Source organism: Pararge aegeria, chromosome 12, assembly GCF_905163445.1.
Source record: "Pararge aegeria chromosome 12, ilParAegt1.1, whole genome shotgun sequence".
Taxonomy (NCBI): domain Eukaryota; kingdom Metazoa; phylum Arthropoda; class Insecta; order Lepidoptera; family Nymphalidae; genus Pararge; species Pararge aegeria.
In genome coordinates, this window is record NC_053191.1 from 1,901,561 (window position 1) to 1,919,475 (window position 17,915).

The 17,915-nt window shown below is 37.6% G+C and overlaps 1 protein-coding gene across 1 annotated transcript in view; it reads left to right on the forward strand.

Moving 5' to 3' along the window:
* The window catches only part of LOC120627882, a 115,409-nt gene that overhangs the window by 43,111 nt on the left and 54,383 nt on the right, over positions 1-17,915 (forward strand). Inside the window, exons 2-4 of the mRNA XM_039895998.1 lie at positions 829-981; positions 13,842-14,043; positions 14,536-14,661. Coding sequence (XP_039751932.1) covers positions 829-981; positions 13,842-14,043; positions 14,536-14,661 — 481 coding nt within the window. The remainder of the gene's footprint in view (positions 1-828; positions 982-13,841; positions 14,044-14,535; positions 14,662-17,915) is intronic.

Consider the following 17,915-nt stretch of genomic DNA (forward strand, 5'->3'; position numbering starts at 1 on the left):
CATCGGGTGCGAAACCGTAATTATAAATATAATATATTGTGGTCGACTATTAGCAAATAAAGTCTAAAGCACATGGATATTTAAAATAACGTCTGCTTTTATCCCATAATGTCTTGATTTTCTGACGGTACCTACAGTTAATAAGCAATGTCTAAGCTGTCATATAAATTTTTCGTTAGTAACAATGATGTTGTACTGTAATATAAATTTGTTTCGTTTATATAGCTACTGGTCATTTATTAGACATGGTTTTTTTTTTATTTTGGTTATGATACATTTTTTTATATTATTATCTGATAATCAGATAACGATATTAACAAAAGGTTTGAAGTTGCGTGTGTATATTGCCACAGGCAGTGGCGTGCATAGAGGGTATGCACAGGGTATGCAGATTATATACAATGAAGAAAATCTCCAGTACGAGTTATAAATACTTGAGGGTAGGCTTTTTATAACTCTTACAATGCCTATCCTTAAGTTTTTTACAACTCGTACTCAAGATTTTCTTTATTTTATATCATCTGCATACCCTGTGCATACCCTCTATGCACGCCACTGGCCACTGGTGATTATAGACATTGGTTTTTTTATTATAGTTTGTTAAATCCCATTATGATATTTGAAAATGTTTGAAGTTTCGTGTACACAGCCACTGGTCATTTTAGACATAGTTTCAGAGGCCGAATATCGAACCTCGCTCCCCTCGAGAGGTCAGAGCATCCCCAGGCTATTACTGTTTTCTTTGGCAATTATTACTTAATCAACAAGATACATCGAGATGCTTTTTTGCACTACATGTCCCGCTAACAGGTTTCTTGTTGTCCGCAGGCCCGGGCAGACGGAGCACGGGCACGGGGCGCTGGCGTACGGCGGCAAGCAGACGGGCGTGGCGCCGGCGAGGCCCTCAGCGCCCTACGCGCCCAGCTACCCCTCCGCGCTGCGCCTGCACCAGCCCTATGGATCCGCGGCGCTCTCCTACAGGTGCGTGCCAACTCACCACGCGGATACACAGGCACAGTGTACAGGCGGTGCTTGTTTTTTCTGGTGGATAGCTTCGACTACGACTTCGACTACATCTTTGCAGATGACATAAAATGGATAAAATCTCCAGTTGGAGCCATAAACACTTAAGGGTAGGAGTTTTATAATTCTTACTATGCTTATCCATAAGTTTATTATGACTCGTATGAGAGAATATTTTCATTTCATATCATTTACCCGCTTAGGGCAGACCCTGTGCATATACATAGCACAGCAGGGTATGCTCGAACTGGAGATTTTCACCATTTTATGTCATCTGCATACCCTGTATGCTCGCCACTGATACAAACCTACCGACAAAGACGTCGATTTTGCGTGCCGGTACGATGTTGCGTTGATACCGGTTAGGAGTATGGTTTCATGCAATACCTAACAGGTTAGCCCGAATCCATCTTAGACTGCATCATCTCTTACTATCAGGTGAGATTGCAGTTTTAGTGGATCAAAAAAAAAAATACCTACTTAAAGTAGCTTCACAATGCATTAGTATTATTGGTGAATACATATAAGCCTTATTTATAGAAATATTTGTGACATCAGCATAATTATATCCTTTGTGAGTGAGATATTGAACTTAACCCTCCACTACTTTACCGCCTGCACATGTCTGGATAAATAATATTTCTCTTTAACAGATGTAAAACAAAAATAAAAAATTTAGCTGGGTTACAAACACAACGATAGAAGTAACTTATTTTTTTTTTTTTAACTCTACCAAACAACTTTATTATTTATTTAGCAATTCAACTCATTACCGGCCCACTACTGGGCACGGTTCTCCTCCCACAATGAGAAGGGGTTAAGGCCGCAGTCCACCACGCTGGGCCAGCGCGGAATGGTGGTGTCGTTATTTATTAGGACAACATAACTCTACCAGGTTAGGACGACATAAGCGACAACAAACTGGTTGTTTTAAATTAACAAAAACGAACCTCCATCCGAATAACTACATAATATATATCACGATTGCACAAATAAGAAAAATGCTTACATAGAATTTGCTTTCATTCTGACATAGCTGTAAAAGCATTCATTTCATTTGCTGAATGCCTAACCAGAGACCTACTTGTACTACTCAGTAGATTAATAATTTTATATTGTCAAGTGCTTTTTTCTGAAAGACTGCAATGGTGCATTCGTGCAGAATAATGAATTCTTAATTTTAAGAAGCAATATTTCCGGCAATGCTGCAATCTCTTGGAAATCGCGAGACATACCTGTGCCGGTAGCATTCGAGGTCTGGTCTATTCTACGGTCTCTTGAGGATACAAAAGAACATATAACTAAATAACTACCAATATATATACTAACAATAGTTAGTAGACAGAACAGTGGAGTTAGCTTAGTGTTTAATACAGCCATATTATCTCATTGTATTGTACAACGGTGTCGTACAGTTGATTTCGATCGTAAAAAAACTGCACATCATCCGAGAAACAAGACACGCTTGTTTTTAAAATAAAACCGTATCTCCTGCCACCTGGCGCGTCCGGACTTCGGCCAGCTTCTTTGTCGACGGGTATACCTTTTAAATTTTTTCCCATAAAATCGGTCACCGGACTGTTATTATATATTTCTTCGTAAATTAAAAGTAAAGAATAAACAAGAAATCTTTCGGGTGAAATATAAATATATCTATGTCTAAAATACAATTAAAATGTAAGTTACAAAATGCGTCTGCAATTAGGATTTCATTGCCATCAGGGTTATAATACTACGTTTTTTGAAAAGTCATTTGAAGTTCTAGCGATGCGACTATGAAATTCTCTTCCACACAATATTCTGTGTGATAACCCATCTCCAATTGGGTTCAAGTCGAGGCTGAATCACTATCTGGCTTCTCTATATAACTTTGTTATTAGTATCCCTTTAGAGATAAGTTGTCCTTTTAATATTTATTACTAAATAAATAAAAAATAGGGTTTTCATCTCTGAAGTTTTGAACAGTGTCAAAGTGTTCAGTTCACATCGTCGAGAGTATTTATCAGTCATTTACAATTATCATGCAGCTTTATTTGACCTGTGACAGAGACAAATTTACATGGTGTCATTTATAATTTATTTAATCTTGATACAACACACAGAACAGCAATTATTAATAGTAAGAGGTGATTTGATTTTTTTTGTCCTCATTAAATTTTATCAGTAAAAATGAGAAAAACCCAAATGGCTTCTCGTATCTTGTAGATTTAAGATTATATTTTTGTTTTATGCTAAGTTAAGTAATTGTTTTGTCGGTACATCGTTAGGTACCTACCGACAAAATATTTCTTCTGTTACATACTTATTTGTAAGAACTGGCATGACGTTTTAAAACTTAAGCTCAAGTAGCATAGAGGACTTTATCTAATTCAATGAGACCAAAACTTCTTCTTTGGCTACTGATAGGAGCGGCATCTAATTCATTCTTAGATTATAAACGTTCTATAGCTGAACACAGGCCACATGAAGCATCCAGAATTCAGAGTTAAACGATATCAGTGGAATTGGTGAACAGTTCCTAATTTCGGTCGGGTACTAAGAACTTCTGGCCAGAAAACCGTTTGTCTTACATAGAAGTCCCTGGCGGGGAACCAAAACTACAACCTCATTAGGCATAACCGATCATGCTAACCACTAAACCAAAGCGACCAACAAGCCAGCTAGTTTAGAGTATTTCTCATATGCTAAAATATAATTTTAAGTGTCGCAACCTCCTTGACTTTGCCAAAGCGTAAATAGACGGACAGACAAACTAGACAATCGAGTGAAAGAGTGGAAATGAAATATAAAAACAATAAAAACAACTCTTTGGCCGCCCGCCAACCGGGGCGGTTATGAAAGACGACCGAAATAAACTGCCCGAAACAACGTGTTTGGGGAGGCTTTCCAAAAAGTTCCGTTTGTTCTGCCAGAACTTCTTATGCAACAGAAAGCTTTCTTCTGAACTCCAACTCCAAATGTGTGCTTTCTAATCTACTCGAAACTTTGACTTTGCCAGTTGAACCTATTTTTTGCCTAACCAGTCAAATCCGACGTGATTTCAACAGTTGGTATGATTCACGTGGTAATTTATGTTTCATAAATCTATACAGAAATAATAAACACTTCTCTTTTTTTTGTTAAAGGATAGGATTACCTTTAAAATTTTTTAAAAGATATTTATTGAGACAAACCTGAAAAACTAAATGTTAATGAAATAGGTATAATTTTTTATCCCAAACATAGCCGCTTCCGAGAGACACGAAATATATTTTTATATATAAATAATAGAATTGATCGTTACATATTTAACGATCAATTCTATCTATCCTACTAATATTATAAATGTGAAAGTGTGGGTGTTTGGATGCTTGTAACTCAATTACGCAAAAACGCATTTGGATGAAATTTGGCATGCATGTAGCCTTTGACATAGGAAAGAACAAAGGCTACCTTTTATCCCGATTTTTTAAGTAGTTCCCCAGGGAAAATTGAAAATTGTTTAAGAGCTGAGCCGCGGGAAGACTGCTTTGAAATGTTGTATGCATGTAAACTTTGCTATGGAAAAGGACATGTACTTACTGTACCGATCTTTCAAATAGTTCCCGTGGTAAGATTAAGAATTGTTAACGAGCGAAGCTTTCGACCCCATTCTGAAGTTCACACAGTCGAAGTCGCGGGCAGAAGCTAGTAAGATATAAAGTAGCATTCACTTTATTCATGTTCCTACAGGACTTAAATAAAGAACTAACGAAAGCACGATGGTGGCATTAGAAGGTAAAATATATAATATGCTCTGTGTTTTTTATCAACAGTGTAAATTTATAGAATTAAACTACATACTATAATCCATTAGTTATCTCAGTAGACACAGGCATAGAAATATGTTTGAACAACACTCAAAACCACTTCAGCATACGCTATACGTATAGAAGTCGCAACTCCTAACATACATAATGCATTATGTTTTAACATTTTTAAGTGAAAGTCTCCTATCCGCTGTTTTACTGTAGAATGAAATACGGAGTTACGAGAATATTATGGAAAATGTTAAGTAGGTAGGCATGTGTGGAGTTGTGGAATGTTCTGGAGTTGTCTGTATAACCGAGCTGAGATAATCTAAAGTAGTTAAATGAGGTTAAGATTCACGAAACCGGTTTTTGTAGCGTGGCGGGCATTTTGTTTACCAAGTAACACGAGTATTATTGTAGTCATATTACGTTTCCGGCGAAGGTTTCCATAATAAAACGGCGCCGATTGTTACGTCAGCGAATTTTTTCTAATGCTGTTTTTATTACGAACTCGTGAGTCTAGCGGTTATTATTTTCAACTCAGGAATGCGAGGTTCTGGGTTCCTCCAATAATTTTTGGGTATTGTGTATTTTATAATAAATAATGTTTAGTTTAACCAGCTCGCAGTTAGGCAGTTGGCGGTGTCAATACCCTTAACTCGGAGAGCACGTTGAGCTATCGGTTCCAGTTATTATAACTTACATGTGATAATAGTGGTTACTTATGAAATCCATCAAAAAGCTTAGACCCACCAACCCGCATTGGAGCAGCGTGGTGACTCTTTGCTCTAAATTTGAATGAGACATTATATTTATTCTACTAATATTATTAGCTAAATTACACGACTGGTTGGTGGATAAGTGTTATTATTGTTTAAAACAATATAGTGTACATATTACATGCTATTATAGTCTACATATGACATTCTTACAATTACAATTTTTATTATTTTTAATATATATATACCTAGATACTTTAAGATTTGTCGTGGACTACGACTAAACATATTTTGTCATGTTTTAAGCAAACTAGCGGACGTCCGCGAATGAGTCTACTTAAAAAAATAGTCGTATGTCCAATATAAATGATTCCGAGATTCCAATATAAATGAATCCTAGCTAGATCGATTTATCGCCCCCGAAACCCCCTGTATACTAAATTTCATTAAAATCGTTGGAGCCGATTCCGATATTCCAATCATATATATACAAGAATTGCTCGTTTAAAGATAAGATAAATGAATTTGAATTTGAATTTAAATGCGAAAGTTTGTACGGATGGATAGATGATTGTTACTCTTTCACGCAAAAACTGCTGAACCAATTTGACTGAATTTTGGAATTGAGATTGATTATATCCTGGATTAACACATAGGCGGCTTTTTATCCCGAGAAAATGTACGGTTCCCGCAGGATTCATAAAAACTGCAATTTACTAATAATTTGTTGATATCTGGACCTTTTTCTATCGCTTATCTTGTAACGTAATAATAAAGAACCTATTTTTGTTATATGCGACCAGCCGGTCCGCCCTTACTCCCGCTTATGTAGGTCGCTGCAAAGTATCTGCAGTGCTGCATATCTACTACCTACCTACTGACATCGTCTCCTCTACTTATGTATACCAAAACTAGTACGGATACAAACTAACTGCTCGCTGGCGTAGTGGTTCGGATATCCTAACTAACCATCATAGGTCCGGGGTTCCCAGGTTAGTTCCCAGGAAGAAATTCAGCATTAGTCCGGACTTGGGCGATATTTGCGAACAACATTCAAATCGGTTTATTTGATTGCAGTGCAGTGACTCGGGCAATTGAACAGACAAACCGGTCAAACTTTTAAAACGCCCATCTTCTTTAAACAGGCGTATTTAGCAGGCAATATGAAATGAATCTATTGATGAATTTCAAAACAACTGAAAATGAATTTATTTCAAGTAGACCTGTTTATTGAACTTTGTCTCTGTAAACTTTCGAAGTCATGAAAATTATTCATTATCATCATAAACGTCCCACTATCCAGAGGGTTTTAAACCCACCACTCTGCTTCAATGCGGGTTGGTGGGCTTCAACGCTTATTACCACTTAAATTAGTAGTAGAGCTTTCTGTCACACAAAAGTTCGCCCAGGGAACTATCAACATGCTTTATGTCACAAAGCAGAATTGTTACAAGGCAATTCCGGTCTCAAGGGCGTGGTTGTCGGTGTAATAGCAGGCACACCTACGCCGTCAATACTATAATGAAAATAAAACATATTAAGTGCAATAACTAAGACCACATCACCACTGGGCTAGAGAGGCGGGCTACGGCCTAGACTCCTCTCATTGTAGGAGGAGTCCTTTTGCCCTGTAGTGAGCCGGTGATAGGTTGATATAATGAACTAATACCGACAGCTTAATTTTATGTCCGAGGCACAGAGATGGACACTAAGAACAAAGAATGTTAATATTAATACCCCAATATGAAATGGATACCATTTCCTACCCGGAAGTCGAATCCAGGACCTCGCGATCCGCTGTTGAACATGCCAACGAGTCGACCAACGTTGCATTTAATCAATAACGCTTGCATAACATTATATAGTGAAAGTAGTGTATCCGCTATCTAAATGCGAAATGGAAAATAACAGCGTAGAACACACGAGGAATATCGTTTGTACTGCTAGTTATTTATTTATTTATACATACTTTGTCACACCACAAAAAGAAAAGAACAAACATAAAAAGTGGGGTACAAAAGGCGTCCTTATCGCTTAGTAGCGATCTCTTCCAGGTAACCTTGGGATTAGGAAAACCAAGAGAAACCGAGGGAATTAGTTATTTAGTAACATAGCGATGGTTTGAGTACAGAAGTCATTGTGGGATTGAGTACGACATATTATGAAAATTAAGCTAAATTTGCTATAATCCGCGAAAAGCAGGAGAATCTGTTTTAATATCTGTATAATCTGTATATGGTGTAATTTATAATTTCTTCAATTCTTATACTCCACACCAAACAGGATTTCGGCAATGCATACCATGAGTATAGTAAATTCAGCTTAATTTTCATAATATATCATGGACTTCCGCAAAGGATTGAGTACGAGTTAAATAGGTATGCTTTTATGATACGATTCCTAAGATAACTCATAATATATATTAGTTTATTGTTTTTAAATTTATTTATAAATATTTTATTTTATGTTTTTATTTGTGTATATTTTGTTTATGTATTCTAATGTAGTTATTGGTATGTAGGTTTATAATAATTTTACACCACCTATTTGTTCTCGCTCTTGTTGTCTCCTAATCTTAAGGTTGCCTGGCAGAGATCGCTTTTTAGCGATAAGGCCGCCTTTTGTATTCTACTCTAGTTTTTTGTGTTTCTCTCTATTCGTCCTTTATTTTCCTAACTGTGTAGTGGTGTACAAATAAAGAGTTTAAATAAATAAATAAATAAAATAACTTGGTTCTAACAAAACATGAGTTTTTATTTCGTACTCTTGTATGACATTCTTTATTGCATGTGTGTCCATGCATGACTGGCCAAGCAGATTGCCCAACTGATGGTGAGTGACGAAAAAACATCGCCTATCAATAAACAAATATAAATAACGTGGTTAAAACACATCCATTACAACGACGTTACAATGCAATTGATACATTTCTTAATGGCAAGGTTGCTTGGAAGCTTCTTACATGTTAGAAAACTCATGTTAAATAGTAAATTGTTGATTTTCCTTAACCGGCGCATATGTATATATGAACCCATAACCGGCGCAATACAAGGCACGAGTCTCCACTCACAATAAGAAGTGCGGATTGGTGGACTTCGCTTTTGAGAACGTTATCATCAGGTCTCTACGCGATGATTTTACTCCACCGTTAGAGCAAGTGATATTTTAATTGTTTAAAACGCACATAACTTAAAAAAGTTAGAGTAGCGTGCTGGGAATCGAACTTTGCCCCCCCATATGGAAGCCAAATTTCTAACCTAATCCTAATGGCTATGTGTGTTTATAATAGGATTCGAATGAAATACTTATGATTTGAAACATCGAATTTGGCACCAATATTGGCGGCCCCGTTAGGTCGTACAACATTGGTGCCAAGTTGATAAGGCTGAAAGCATAAACAACTTCCAACACACATATAACTCGGTTACGCTAAGTTTGCACCTAGCTGGAATGCGTCCCCCTCCCACTTCCCCTCGCACCACCCCGCACGTGCCCCGTCTGCATAGTATCCTGCATACCGCCGATATGACGTCATCGTCGCGAGTGCAAACTTATAAATACCTATTTAGTTCTGTTTACATTTGAACCTTTTACAACGTAGATAGTTATCTTTCTTTTTATTTGACCTACAAGTTAGCCCTTGACTGTAATCTCACCAGATTTTAAGCCATGATACAGTCTAATATTGTAGTGGGCTAAACTTTATGACAGTTATATTAAACCCATACCTCTATGGTTTTTTAATTTGAATGACTATACCCAATAAACCCGACCAGAGTAAATTCAGATTTTTTTTTTTTTTTTTTAATTCTTTTTTTAAGGGCTTTTACATAACAGCTGCATGTCAGCCTAATAAACATTAACTTTACATTATATCAGCAAATAATCTAAACAAGTGGCACGCCTCGATGGAGTCTGGTCTTCCTAAGTAAGGTTATGAAACACGCCAACGTGCAACTTGTTTAGATTTAAAGATGCAATTAACTGGTTCCTAACTACGTCATAACGAGCACATTCCATCAGAAATTCAGAATTTATGCATCACCAAATTGCCGCCGGGGATTGAACCCGCGACTTAGCTCACCACTGCGCCAGGCACGTTGTCGAAAAGATATAACAATACTTGATACGTCATTATTTATTATCTATTAACCCATTAGAGTCCACTACAGGGCACGGGTCTCTTCAGAATGAGAAGGGCGTAGGCCGTAGACAACCAGGCCGCAATGTGCGGATTGGTAGACTTCACATGCCTTTGAGGACGTTATTTGTGATAAAAGGCCCATGTCCGAAAAATGGTCTCTAATACACTGCGTTCTGGAGAACTCTCAGGCATTGTGGGGTTTCTCACGATGTTTTCATTCACGGTTAAATCAAGTGATATGTAATCCTATAAATTAAAACTAAAATAAAAAATGAAATATTTATGATGAAAATAAGCTTAATTTTCATAATTAAAAACGCACATGTTTCAGAAAAGTTAGAGGTCTTTACCGGGCATCGAGCTCGGTTTTCCTCAAAGAGAGGCCTAAGATGTAACCACTAGTCTACCGCTAATTAACCGACAGTTGAATATCTTGCTTAACGTATCGGATCACAGATTAGGATCCATGGTCTCTTTACTATAATATAGTTACATTTTGCAGACTATAATCTATCCAATGTAAAGTATCAGTGGGCAATAATCAAAATGTATTTAGTTTATTACACCAGTGATGTAAACATCGCCGTTTTGAAACTATTTATGACTCTTGCTTGATAGGAGGTTTCTTAACGCATCGAATTAATAATTACTATTTTCAACATTTCTTAATGAATCCTCCGATAATGAATCTTTTAGTTTACAAATGAAACGCAATATTATTTGGGTCGCTTAAGACGGAAGAAAAATTTCCTTGTGCGGTAAAAATCAAAGGTACAGTACTGCACTTGTTTAACGTTATACAAGTACAGTTTACTTACGGTATATCTACTTACTTTACCTTTTAAAACCGTACCATTAAAGGTACGATACGATAACATTGTGTACGTGTTATTCAGTGACTCATACCTACTCGTACGTTGAAACGATATCTGATATCATTATTGTGTGCCGTTCTGTACATAGCCGTATGGCATATAAATATAGAATATATACGTAGATGATAGATTTATATTTATTGTTTCACGACAAGTTAGCCCTTGACTGCAATCTCATCTGGTTGTATTTGGGGATGCATTCTACGATGGTAACGGGCTAACCTGTTAGGTAAGGTAAGGTAAGGTAAGGCAGTCATTTTTTTATTTTCTTTACATCTAATTAGGCGGTGATAGCGCATGGTTAGGAGCTCAACTTAACCTGCATGCCTGAGAGTTCTACATAATGTTCTCAAAGGCGTGTGGAGTCCACCAATCCGCACTGGGCCAGCGTGGTGGACATTTCCTGAACTCCTTCTCATTGTGGGAGGGGACCCGTGCTCTGTAGTGGTTTATGCGATGGTGATTATGATAACAGACACAAATGAATGAAAGAAAACTTTAATATATTAATATATAGCCAGACCAACAATCGGATTCTACGCGATATCGTAATAGAACGCGAAATAGCTTGACAGCACGTCTTGGTCGGTAGGATGGTAACTAGCCACGGCAGAAGCCTACCAGAAATATATTGGTGGAATATTGGTAGGAGGTTTAAACATATATTGTACCTATTACCTATGCATGATTAATATTGGCCAATAGTAATGGATTAATTGGCAATCACAACTCGAAAAATCGAACGCAATTATCAAATTAAAAGCGGTTGTGAAATGTTTATGCTATTATAATTTATAAGTCCGTAAACAAGTGCGTGTCGTCGTCGGGTTGGGTCGCAGCATATGTGCTCTGAGTCATAGCCACGGAAATAAAAAAATATGTATACATTTACGGATGTTGGAAAGACATAGCGGATGGCCACCACATGGATAGCTGTTAAATCGAAACAAATTCAAATTCAATTATTTCGAGTAGGCCTACTTTATAAGCACTATTGAAACGTCAAGTATGTATGTTTGTAGTGACTCTACCACCGGTTCGGAAAGCAGATTCTACCGAGAAGAGCCGGCAAGTAACTCAGTAGTTGCTCTTTTCCAACATCAACATTTACAGCCATTTTTCTATCTTGCGGGAGATGAGAGCGAGGCTGGCTACTTCCAATTTACCTTGTCATTGAAAAGAGCAACACTCCAGAGGGCATGCAAGGAAAGTATCATACAAAGTGCCGACTTGTATCCATCAACCTGGTGTGGCGTAGGTGTTTAGCCTCATGTGCCTGTAATTACACCGGCAACCACGCCCTTCAGGATGGCGGTAGAACTTCAAGACACTTCTAGACACTAAACGAGCGAACGAACTGAACGATAACATTACTATTGCCCAACATGTTTTACTGAGTTTGCAAAATAACAAATTGGAAGGGAAATAGTAAATATTCGTCATATAAAGTTTTGGTTATATCAAGGTTTGGTTTGAGAGGTTAGGTTGATCTAAATGTTTTTATAAACAGGTAAAAAAATAGTTTTATTAAAAAAAAATATTGTTTTTTGATAGTCGACAAGGTTGTGTTGACAAAATTCGTTATTAGAGACTTTTTTATTATAGTTGAAAATTTGTTATATTACGAGGTTGTTAGCAAAACTGTTCGCAATGTAAAGGTATAATTTACAATTATGGTCAATTGAAGGGGATTACGAAGAATTGTTTAGTCTAGGAAGTCGTTACATTGAGGTACGTAATATTAAGGTTACAATGTATACCTAATATTAACATGGTGCTCGTCGAGAGTCCGCGACGCACACCGCAAAGCTCAGAGCACACCCGCCACGTGGTGCGCCCAACGAACGGCGCACCACGTTGCCAGTCACGTGGTCGCATTTCGCGACGGGCGCGAAATAACAATAAAAAACACAGCTGACTACTGACACCACGTCTGCGCTCCCACAGTTATACCGCAGTTTAGTAAACGTACAGTTCCGAAGTGGACCCGAAGTGTTTTGACAACACTAGCGATTAAGATTCGGATATCTGAATATAAATAGGCGGAGATTTAATTATAGTCGCACGTCTGAAATGCTCGGCGAATTCAAGACAAAAATTTAGCAGTGTACGTATAAAGCCTTCTGTGTTTACGTAAATGCCCGTAATCTAATCTCTTAGTGCCCCTAAATAGAGAGGTATTAGTGTTATTACACTACACTTTGTAGTAGATTTATTTTTATTTTTATTATTTCACATATGTACTTTATACTACTCTAGTAATCCCACTCGCCCAAGTGATAGGGAAAAGTGTGAAAGTTAAGAATCATCAAAACCCTATTTCGTAATTCGTCACATTTATTGGCGGTGGCCGATATTATTATATGCGTTTTACCAGCCTTTTACCCCCATTATGTAGGAAAATTGCAATTTAGGTTTATATTTAAATCATCTCTCATTTAAAACGTCTATTGTATGTATTATATACAATAGACGTTTTAAATGATAGATGATACATAGCTTTTCTATGTTACTCATCACTATATATATATTTCCTTTGAGGAAATATCAAATAAATTATATATTTTGTAATTAAATCGTGCTGACATAGCGTAACCTAAATAACAACAAATATTATAGGAGGTTTATTTAAATATAACAGATAAATGTGCTGTTGTGTGATGAAAAATATATTATGTTCTTGAAGTATCTATATTACTTCCACTTGAAATTTGTTCCTAATGCTGCTGCAATTATAACACACCATATGCTACTACCAAGTACAGTAGTGGCTGTACAGAGCGTGAGCAGGGCCTGATGATGAAGGGAGGTGAAAGATGATTTTAGTTGTGGATTTCCTTAATTTTGTATTATATTGTTCGTTTTTACCCACAAGTTATAGCTATACGTACTTTTTTAATATTTTGTATTAAATTTATCTTAGTTTTTAATGTTTTATTAGATAAAAAAGTTCACAGTAAAACCAAATGTGGTTTGTCTAGTTATTTAATTTAACAAAACTTTGCATGATTTTTTAAAAGATGATTTAATAAATACAAAAAGTAGGTACCTATCTACTTATGACTGCGTGAATAACAATACTGTTATCAAAAGGTTATCGCGGAGATAACTGATAAAATGCCAATGTGGGTCGTTACAATGATACCTGTCTGTCTGATAACGCGATAACGCGTTACTATTGCGTTGTAACTCGCTTGTTGACTTAATGTTTAATACGTCATAGTGCGATTCGCAATTAACATAATGATTTAAATGCCTAAGTGGAAGGATCATGTTGAAGACTTTTATGCTTACGCGCGGTGTATTACAGGGACAGCTACGCCCGCGGTGGCGGCGGCGCGGCGGGCGAGTACCGTGCGGGCGCGCGGATGTCGCTGCTGGGCTCAGCGTACCTGGCGCCGCCCGCGCCGCCCGCGCACCACCCGCCGCCCGCGGACCCGCCGCCCTTCAAGAAGATCCGCCTGGCGGCCGAGCGGCCCGCCGCCAAGCACCAACTGCGCGTCGATACCCGGGTCAGTACAGCCTTTTGTTGTGGAATCTCGGTAGGCTGAAGTCTGTCGGGCTGCGTACCTCGGACTTGCCTCATTACCTCCGTCGCCTTTAACAGAGCAACACTTTGCAGGGCATGCAAGGAACACGTCCTAAAAAGTGCTGGCCAGTATCCTACCTACGTCTTTTTGTGCTCTCCGAAGCATGGGGTTAAACAACAACCCTTATTAGAAACCCTATGACAAACAGTTTTTTAACCGCTTTGGAAAAAGAAACCAGAATCCGTAGTTGAACATGCCTACTAACCAACCAACAAACCAGTTGTTACCAAAAAGGCTGGCATTGTTATCTAAATATAGTACTATAGTAAGTTTAAAAAGGTTTGGATATCATTTTAAACTTACTATATACATTTAACCTATGTCTCTACTTCCTTGTACGCGACGCGAGTTCAAAGTTGCATGGTGGATTTGAATGTCAACAGGGAGAGTAATGTAACGTTTGGTATTTTTCAGGAGCCGGTTATGAACTCTTATAACAACACGGTGGAGGTGCTGTCGCCGAACCCGCCTTCGGAGCATACCATCGAGGACCAGAGCTTTCGCACCACTAAAGATGATCTTCTACAGCAAATATCTAAGGTGAGCTTCATCATCAGCGTCATCCTAATATCGAGGTCATATGAATGTCATATTAAATATCAATTGCGAGAAAACATCGTATGAAAACCTGCATTCCCGAGAGTTCTTAATAATGTTATTAGAGACGTTTAAAGTCTTCCAATCAGAACTCGGAAGAAGAGAACAGAAGCTTGGCTACGGTCAATATTCTTAACATCCTGTTGTCCTCGATAATGGATTTTAAAACAATAAAGATGAATATATCCACTACTGGGACATGCCTCTGTTTTTATAGGGTTTAAGAGCTTTGCTCCAGTTAGAGTTATATGGCCTTTATAGGTTTGTGAACGCTCGTCAAATACTGGACCGATTTTAGTCATTTTTTACCCACGGACCCCTAAATTATCTTGAAGTAGCATAAGCTATAATTTTTTTCAAGAAAATGAAATATCCTTACAAAAATTGCAATAATGTAACCTAAAGTAGCAAAATATTGTCTATAAAATTCATTATTTGGCGTGCGCTGATAAATCTATCGATGATAAATAAAATATGTGAGTAAATAGTCATAATCCTAATAATGATTTCGTAATCGTAACGCCTTAGGCACAAGCTCGGCTAATAACACCAATACCTCGGAATTTACTTATTTATAGCCAATATCGATCAATTCGTGTAACATTTTATGACGCCACATTGTAGTGTTCGCACACATTTAAAATTCAAAGAAATAAAAGAAAAGAGCAAAATGAGCTACAACATCCGTTTATAAAAAATTAAGCTAACAGGTTATTCTACTAGTCTTTATCCCACGTTAGTTAGTTGGAACATGTATTTATTTCACTTTAATTTGGTTTTGGCATATTTTTTACGAACGACCGACAGCTTGATGGTCTAAGCTGGCTACTAAATAGATAATATAAGCAAATAAAAATACTACGACAGTGCAAACAGCGCCATCTAGCTTAAAAGTAAGCGTAGATTGTGTTATGGGTATTTGGATGACTGATGAATATTTTAATGAATCATATCATAATAATATTTAATAGATAAACACCCAGACCATGAAAAACATTTAGGTTCACTACACAAACATTTTTCAAATGTGGGAATCCAACCCACAGACTTGGACACAGAAAACAGGGTTTCTGCCCACTGAGCCATTAAAATAAAAAATAATAATTAAAACTAGAGACCGTATTCAATTATTGCGCAAAGGCATTCTTTATCGTAAAAAAGCGAACTCCTCCAGACAACTCTTTTTAGAAGAACCAAGTTAAATAATGCAAAACTTGGGTAGAGTATATATTTTTTCATTATCAACCTATTCCCGACCCACTACACAGTATGGGACACTGAAAAACATTCATGTTAATCCCACAAACATTTTCCAGTCGTGGGAACACAGCGTTGGACTCAGAAAGCAGGGTCGCTGCCCACTGCGCCAATTCGCCGTCACATTAAAGTCAAAGTCAAATATGTCTTTATTCAAATAGACTTTTGATGCTTACATTACATTAAAGATGTCTTTATGGTAGAGATGATGGCGATAACTACATTCTTTAAGTAAAAACTAAAGTTACGAGGATTCTAAACGCCCCCTGGAACAAGAAGCCCACAACTTAGCCCGGGTATAAGTTAATATTAGTTTGCTGTGCATCGCTTACCATCGGGACGTAATGAGGTCAAATGTTCGTTGACCGACACGTGCCGACAACATTGCATTCGTATATGTAATTTGATCTAATCTATATATGTACTAATATTATTAAGCTGACATGTTTGTTTGTTCGAACGCGCTAATGTTTGAAACTTCTATCTATAGACTGATTGACTGATTTGACAATTCGCTAAGGAGCTATGTAGTTTTAAAAATTTAAAGCAAACCTTCGTAATCTGTGCAACACAGCCATAGTATTTTACGTTTAACTTAGTAAAATTGACACAAATAATTCAAGTCAAGTTCTTTCCTTTACTCCTGTTATATAATCTAAGCGGAGTGGGTAGGAGCTCGACTTAACTTTCGGTGGGCCGAGTTCGAATCCCAGCACGCACCTCTAACTTTTCTAAGTTATGTGCGTTTTAAGTAATTAAAATATCACTTGCTTCAGCGGTGAAGGAAAACATCGTGGGGCAAACCTGCATGCCTGAGAATTCATAATGTTTTCAAAGGAGTGTGGAGTCCACCAATCCGCACTGGGCCAGCGTGATGGACTACGGTCTTAACCCCTTCTCATTGTGGGAGGAGACCCGTGCCCTGTAGTGGGCCGGTAACGGGTTGAGCTGATGATATAATCTAACCGTTTCATTGGTCTAGTGGTTAGCATGTTTGCCTACATATCTTGAGGTCTTGGATTCGATTGGTTCTGGACATAAGTTCGGGTCAGTGCCAAATCGAAGTTTTGAACTTGGTGTTGTCTACACCCTTGCTTTGGAGGGGGAACCTATGAAGTTGTTGGGCCCGTTATCATAATTTTCCCTCTCCTATGAGAGAGGAGGTTAGTGGAAAATTAACGGACTGAAGGCGATGATAATCTAACTTGTTGCATTTCGATATTCGAAGTAACTAATCGAGCTTTGTGTGTCAGCTTTCGTACTAATGGTATATTCCAATTATTCCCGATTGAGCGAAATTGGATGTTTACAAAATATGCTGATTGGTGACATCATATGACCGGCTCGTATTGCACACGATTATTAACGCTTATCATATTATTTTATGTGTAACAACTTTATTGCGAAACATGTCATTCGTTACGTTTTATCGTTTTTTATACTAACCAATATCCGTATTATTTGCTGTTGGATTATAGTATGTACTGAGATGACTGATGAATATTTTTATACATAAATACTAAACAAACACCCAACCCCTGAAAAACATTTATGTTCATCACACAAATATTTTCCATATGTGGGCATCGAACCCACAGCTTTGGACTCAGAAAGCAGAGTCGCTGCCCACTGCGTTAGTCTACCGTCAAATACTGGAGCTAAATGAAAAATTAAAACTAGAAACCGTATAAAATTAATGCGCAAAGGCATTCTTATCGCTTAAATAGATCTTTTCCGGACAACCCTTTGTGGAAGAATCAAGTTAATTCGTGCAATAACTTGGGTAGAGTATATTTTTTATTATCAACCTATTCCCGACCCACTACACAGTATGGGTCTCCTCCCACTACGAGACCGTTTAGGGAACCGGATTGGTGGACTCCACACTCCTTTGAGAACATTATGAATTCTTAGGCATGCAGGTTTCCTCGCGATGTTTT